This window comes from Lactuca saligna, chromosome 3, assembly GCF_052625555.1.
Source record: "Lactuca saligna cultivar CGN05327 chromosome 3, ASM5262555v1, whole genome shotgun sequence".
Classification (NCBI taxonomy): Eukaryota; Viridiplantae; Streptophyta; class Magnoliopsida; order Asterales; family Asteraceae; genus Lactuca; species Lactuca saligna.
The window spans coordinates 191,044,704-191,052,310 of record NC_136419.1 but is presented as its reverse complement, the minus strand read 5'-3'; the positions used below and the strand labels follow the sequence as shown (position 1 = coordinate 191,052,310).

General features: G+C 40.1%; 1 protein-coding gene across 1 annotated transcript; it reads right to left on the bottom strand.

Annotated features, from left to right (window-relative positions):
- Positions 1-4,270: 4,270 nt before the first annotated feature.
- On the bottom strand, positions 4,271-5,761 carry LOC145037666 (1-aminocyclopropane-1-carboxylate oxidase homolog 1-like). Its single transcript, XM_078986364.1, has 2 exons — positions 4,884-5,761; positions 4,271-4,810 (listed from the first exon to the last, which is right to left on the bottom strand). Exons 1-2 carry the CDS (start codon positions 5,724-5,726, stop codon positions 4,559-4,561), a joined length of 1,095 nt encoding a protein of 364 aa, XP_078842490.1. The 5' UTR covers positions 5,727-5,761; the 3' UTR covers positions 4,271-4,558.
- Positions 5,762-7,607: the final 1,846 nt, after the last annotated feature.

The window sequence follows — 7,607 nt, the reverse complement described above, 5'->3', positions numbered from 1 at the left end:
CACGACATTAGCCTTCCTCGGGTGGTAGAGGATCTCGCAATCATAATCCTTCACCACATCAAGCCACCGATGCTGCCTCATATTCAGATTTGGTTGGTCCATGAGATACCTCAGGCTCTTGTGGTCCGTGTGAATGGTACAACGAACCCCATAGAGGTAATAGCACCAAATCTTGAGGGCGAAAACAACAGCCCCCAGCTCCAAATCATGCGTCGGGTAATTCTCCTCGTGACGCTTCAGCTGCCTCGAAGCGTAAGCTATAACATGCCCCCTCTACATCAATACCGTGCCCAAACCCGAGATAAACGTATCGCATTATACCACAAAGTCCTCCATGCCCTATGGCAGGGCTAAGATTGGCTCCTCGCATAATCTCTGTCTCAACGTCTCAAATGTGACCTGCTGCTCACGCCCCAGCAAAAGATCTACCACGACTTTCCTCGTCAACCGGGTCACGGGCACGACTATCTTGGAGAATTCGTGAATGAACCTCCGATAGTATCCTTCCAATCCCAGTAAGCTACGAATCTCAGATGGAGACCACAAAACCTCCCACCTCATCACGGCCTCCACCTTGGCCGGATCAACCGAAATCCCGTCCTGGTTGACAAGGTGCCCAAGAAACTGCACCCCCCGCAACCAGAACTCACACTTGGAGAAAGCTCTCCTTCCTCAAAGTATCGAAAACCTCTCGCAAGTGCTCCTCATGTTGCTCTCGCGTCTTGGAATAAACCAAGATGTCATCGATGAAAACTATCACAGACTGATCCAACATCGGTCTATACACGCGGTTCATGAGATCCATGAAGGCGGCATGAGCATTAGTGAGCCCGAAAGGCATCACCATGAACTCATAGTGGCTATCACGCGTTCGAAAAGTAGTCTTCTGTACATCCTCCTCTCTGACCCTCATCTGATGATACCCTCAACGAAAATTGATCTTGGAGAACCAAGATGCTCCTGGTAGCTGGTCAAAGAGGTCATTGACCTCGGAATTGGGTAACGATTCTTCACCGTTACCTTGTTCAGCTCTCGATAGTCTATAGACATCCGATGCAACCCGCCCTTCTTCTTCACAAATAGAATCGGGGCTCCCTAGGGTAAACTGTTCGACCAAATGAATCCTTTGTCTAATAGCTCCTACAGCTATGTAGACAACTCCTACATCTCAGGAGGAGCCAACAGATACAGTGCCTTGGCTATCGAAGCCGCACCAGGAACTAGGTCGATCCTGAACTCTACCTGCCTCTCTGGAGGTATCCCAGGAGACTCCTCAGGGAATACATCCTCAAACTCTCATACCACGGGCACATCGCCCACTGTCGCCTTACCCGCCTCCCGGGTATCCATAACATAGGCGACAAATCTTGCACAACCCTGATGAAGGTAACGCCTAGCTTTTGCTGCTGAACATAAAGTTGGTCCTCGCTGTGGCCTCTCACCCTGAATCACCAGCTCTCCCCCACTTGGGGTCCTGATCTACACCAACTGTTGTGCCCAGTCAATCACGGCCCCATTGGGGCTTAGCCAATCCATACCAATAATAACTTTGTTCCCCCACAAAGGTATGGGAACCAGATCTACCAGCTAACGCTCCTCGAACAACCTCAGAACACAATCTCAGTAGACCTCTGATGCTTGCACTGACTGATCGTCCGCAATCTCGACCTCTAGAGGGCAATCCAACATGCCCGAAGACTCAGGAAACTTCTTGCTAAGCGCAAGAGAGACAAACGATCAAGTAAAACCCAAATCAATCAATACCTGAGCTGGGATACCGTTCACATGGAACGATCCTAAACAGAGAACATACATAACATATCAAAATCACAGGATATATCATAAAAGCATAAGAAAGAAATCGTACCCGTCACTACATCGGGTGCAGCGTGTGCCTCCTCGGCTGTCAACTGAAATGCTCGGCTCCGCACCACTGGAGCCTCTACCTTGGCCTTCCGGCCATTCGTAACCCGTGCTGACATTGGCGTCGGCGTCGTCGCTGGCGCTGCTGCTGTCGCTACTGTCAATCTAGGGCAGTTAGCCTTTTTATGGTCCCTCTGATTGCAATGGAAGCAAATCAGATCTGACATTTGCACTGTGGGGGTGGGGGCAGTTCAATCCCTTCCAAAGTGCCTCGTCCAGCCGCAGTTGTAGCAGCCCGATGATCCCACTCTACAAGCTCCCTCATGTGGCCTGACGCATTTCCTGCAGCGGTTCTGGCCCGGCTGGCCTTTCGACCTAACGTCGGATCCCTTGGGTTTCTTCCCCAAAACCCCTGTCACCTGCTCAGTCTTTACTTTCCTCTTCCTGATGTGCTCCAAATCGAGCTCCCTCTCCCGCGCCCTGGCAATCATGGACTCCAGGGTTGGGCAGGCTGAATCGCTGACATGCTCCTGAATATCAGCCCTCAACATATCATGGTAGCGGGTCTTCCGCATCTCCTCATCCCCCGCATACTGGGGTACCAACAGGGCCCTGGAAACCACTTTCTTTATCCAAGATTAGAAGAAGCAAATACCACTTGATTACCATGGTTCTTATTTTTCACAAACAAATTTGGAAACCATATCTTTTTAGTGATGAGATCCGAGACCCTTCATCTATTTTAAAACCTGCAACTCAACCCCCATCATTTTAGATTCACCATATGCGATTTCACAATGTCAACCGTCGTTTTGGTTGAGAGAGACTCTATCAAGATCATCTTTTATGTTCATCTGATTTTAAACTATATGCAAGGATATCAACAAACCTCATATGCTAAGATGGAACTATTTTATAAACCTCATCTCCTTCCAGCCCACGAAACCCATTTGAGATCTTCGAATTTCACCATGTCTTCCTCTACAATACCCACTCGCAGAGCTCCGTTTTTTTTAAAAGGGGGCATTTAAAACCTTATGTGTAAAATCTTTCTTCTCCTTAAAATCAGAACATATTGTGTGATGGATAGATTGAGTTTTCATTAGATTTGTTTAGGATTTTTTTTTCTACGATTTTTGTTATAAATCAAGAACCGGAAGTATATATTTGACTTTGGTTTTGGTTTCCTTTTGATTTCGTGCAGGTGTTGATGATGGTGGTTATCAGATCTGAGTGTTGCTTCCTATTCTAATTTGGATTTAGATATTTTGTGTGTGTAAGAGAGAGAGAGAGAGAGAGAGAGAGAGAGAGAGAGAGAGAGAGAGAGAGAAGAAGAAGAAGAAGAAGAAGAACAAGAACAAGAACAAGAACAAGAACAAGAAGAAAAAGAAGAAGAAAGAGATATTTAGATGTTGTGGGTCCTTTTAATTTTTTTTTAATTTATTAATATATAAAAATAAGTGAGCATCGGTTTACCCTTTCATTTTCTCAAAAAGGACATAATGAGTCCGACAAAAACCAACTTTATTCCCTTAAAAACCACTTAAAAATTAAGTAAAAAGATAAACCCTAGAAACTACATAAGTCATATGTGTCATTTTCCTAAAGGAATAAAATACAAATTAAGACGTTATTTGATGTTGCAACAATGCATTCCAATTCTTAGAAGTCTCATTTCTAAATATAAACCGATTGAAGAAATAAGCAACAATGTTTTTAAATAAAAATTGATTTTGATACTTATTTTGACAAAACAACAATGTATATTGATACGTACACAACATCGAAATGATCATGGAGAAAATCAGATCAATTTTGATGATAATTTGTTACTTTTAGCTTGAATTCCATTTTTAGTTTTTGTCAAATGTTATATGTTAGTGAATCATATGTTTTTGTTATATATTAAAATATTAAATGTTACTATTAGAGACGACACAACAAAAATACACGATATGAAACGAAATCCGGATGAAATTCAAATTCGAATTCGTGTTAGTGTTGTTTTCGTGTCAAGTTTAAAATACACGATATCGTATCGTGTCGTTTCGTGTTCGTAAATCGATACAAAATTGACACGATTGAACATGTGTTTGTCGTGTTTTTCATGTTTGTCGTTTTTTGTGGTGATATATATGATTAAGTATGAATTAAATAAACTAATAGTTATGTAATTTTATCTTTGTCGTGTCGTGTCGTGTCATGTTGTGTTTTAATTGGTTTGTTTTCGTGTTATTGAAAAAAAAAAACACAATATCGTGTCGTGTCTTGTTCGTGGTACACAAAACCTTGTCGTCTCGTGAGATAAAAACAATATGAGTGCCCGATTTGACAGCCTTATTTACTATTATACTATTATACAATGAAAACCAATCTGACAGTTGACAAGTTTCTGTTTAATAAATGATTTGTTTCAGCCCTTAATTTTAATCAATTTATTAAATTGAAAAATCACTCCAACTTTAGAACTCGTGTTTATTCCATGCATGTACACTACACAGAACAAAAGACGAGAAAGCAAAACATGACATTTGTTTGATTGTTTGTACTTTCTATAGAATAACAATATATATTGCTATTTCTTAGATTACGTTTTAAAAAAATAACATTTTATAATTCATATGTATGTTTTTTTTTCTGTATACGTTTATACGTATGACAATGAGTTTGAGGTACATATAATTTGTAATATACTTCAAAGCTTCAAATGAAGCAAATGAGGAACACCATCAAGGCCTTTTGAGAAGGAATATTGAACAAAATCATAAACGGTGGTTTCCCTGTACCTCGGTGGGTTGTCATCGGAAATCAGCTCCTTGATCGGACCATACACCTTCGTCGACGGCGCTAAGGAGGTGCTGAAGAAACACGCCACCGACACCCTCGGTCCTTTCTCATTTGACACCACTCTATGCTCCACACTCCTCAGCTTATCATTCGATATCAACTAAAAAACCCAACAAAATTAGACTTTTCAGAGTCAAAAATAAATGTTTTCAATGTTAAACGATTAAATCCACCTGTAATAGATCTCCGATGTTGATCACAAGCGCACCAGGTGTTGGAGGAACATCAACCCATTGATTTTGATGGAGGATTTGGAGTCCTCCGATTTCATCTTGTAGAACCACAGTTAGAAACCCATCATCTGTGTGTCTGGTTGCACCCATGGTTAAATCTGGTTGTGGGCAAGCAGGATAACAATGGCCGATGAATACAAGCCCCTTGTCACAATCCAAATCTCCGAGGTGATCTTCGTTCAGACCCAAAGCCTCTGAGATCAATCGGAATAGCAACACGCCAAGTTTCATCACCTGATTTGAATACTCGATTTGTATGTCTCTGCAAACCTCCGGTAGTTCCTCAGGCGGCGGAGGTGACGGAGCCATAAACGAGAAGAAGGTGTCTCTCCAGTTCGCGGAGGGGGAAGTGTAAAGATCGAAATTACTATTATACACAACTGTTCTCGTATTATCCCTCGTGTAAAACTGTTTCTTCACCTCCACATCTTGTTCGTGAAATCTGCGAACTCCTTGAAGCACATCGTTCATAACACTCACAGGGATACCGTGATTCACGACTTGGAAGAAACCTAATTTCTCAGAAGCGGCACGGATCTTTTCCAGGGTCGATGCTTTATCGGTTGATCCAAGGTCGACGACTGGAATATCGAGAGTTGTGGAGGTTTTCGGGGAGGTTTCCGGTGGGTTGATGAAGATACGGGGGACATGGCGGATTCCGGCATCGACGAGGCCTTGAACACCGGCTTTTGTTTCGTCAAAAGCTTTGAGTTCCGTTGGCCGATCGTAGGCTGAAACGACTGAAGCGATGGTGGAAGCCATTTTTTGTGAACCAGAAGTCATGAAAGTACGCAGAGATTTTTCTATAAGTGGAAGTATTTAAGTCAACTTAAGAATTTAAGATATAAGGATAATATGCAGCCGCCCATTCATTAGTCCTAGCTTTGACTTTTCATTTATTTATTTATTTATTATATTTTTTTCAAGGTTGTGAACAACCTTTTTAGGTTTTAAGGATTCTATAATATATATACTATGTATAACCTTTTAAAACATAAATCCACCGTCGAGCACATGTCGGCTATGCGATCATACGTATTCTGTGTCATAAAAAGGCCTGAAATTTTAATCGGTCATGATTCCTTCACTTATTCGTTGCTAATACATTGTTAATGCTATCACTAATCTATAACTATTTTGTAAGTATCTATCCGTCTCTAATAAGTATCTAATCCCTTGCTATCCGTGTTATTTATTCATTAAAGAGAATATGTTACACATTGAGTAATACCCTGATATACTAAACAACATTATTATTTATTCACGCATTAAATAGAATTTGTTACACAATTGTTCAAGGTACATGTAGGTCTCAAAAGCAAAGTACAAAAGTAAAGCACAAAAACTTTGAGTTGCATCATTGGGTTACCTCCTCCATCATCCGGGTTTATTCTCCTGAAAAAGTTTTTGAAACGTCAACATAATGTTGGTACGTCCACATGTTTTTCTTATGAAAATGTTATGTGGGTGTCTTAGTTTATCTCATATGTCTTAAACTCACTTCCTTGAGTTTGTGTGTTCAGGTTGGTTCCTAGTAGAAGAACATATTATAACGAGAAACAGAAAGAACATATTATAACAAGAAACAAAGAACATATTATAACAAGAAACAGGGAGGAACATACTATACAAAGAGAAAATACAATACACTAGAATAGATAGAACATACTATACAAATACAAGAATACTATAACATTAATGTGAGCCACTACTTCATGGCATGACAATATACTGTTGTGTCACGTTTGGTAACCAGAGTTTCCTAGAGGGAGAGCGTGAATTTATGTATAGATCTATACAAGATTGACCATCCTACACCTTACTGCTAGCTATAGTGGGACCTGCAGGTCTACGGGTGACGAATGTCATATCATTTCGATGTCTTTGATCGTCATGTTTTACTAGTCAATCAAGTATGATTATAATCTCATCACATTTTACCTTAATTAAACAATTGGTTTAAGGTAGTTAGTATAATGGTAGTTACTATATACAATACTACAGTACATCTTTATTTTCCCATTACATTAAAATTGTGATCTTCTCACATAAACGGTAATGTATACTATATTTTTGGTAATGATTGTCATACTTGGGAAAAACATTCACTTTTACAAAAGAACAAACATACGGAACAGTCGGGTCATGGTAGAAGACTATTTTTCATTATAAGTAGAAAATATAGGATTTTTACGAGATACAAACAATTACATCAAACAACTTACAAACATTTACAAAAATTTTTATCAAACATATACAAACCATGACACTAAAATACTTATGAACTCACCAGCTTAAATGCTGATCTACTCTTTCAAAATAACCTGTATTCTCAGGTCAACGGTAGACAGGTACTCTGGACCAGGTTTTGAGAAGTCGGAGCACATTCGAGACTCGTCTTTTATTTTGATTCATATTTTGGTGTCTTACAAACTATACACAAAACACACTTGTATTAAACTATATTATTAATGCAATGGATGATGTTGTTTCTTGTTTACTATTGTGCATTGTTATGAAACTGAACATGACATCCTTCGCCCCCTAACGTTTCCGCTATTCCGGTTTGGGGCTGTGACACATCTTGAGAATAGCAATCGCCAAACCTATCGATCATCTAGGAAAACGAAATATGTAGAGATCGATGAGTCTCAAATGGAATGA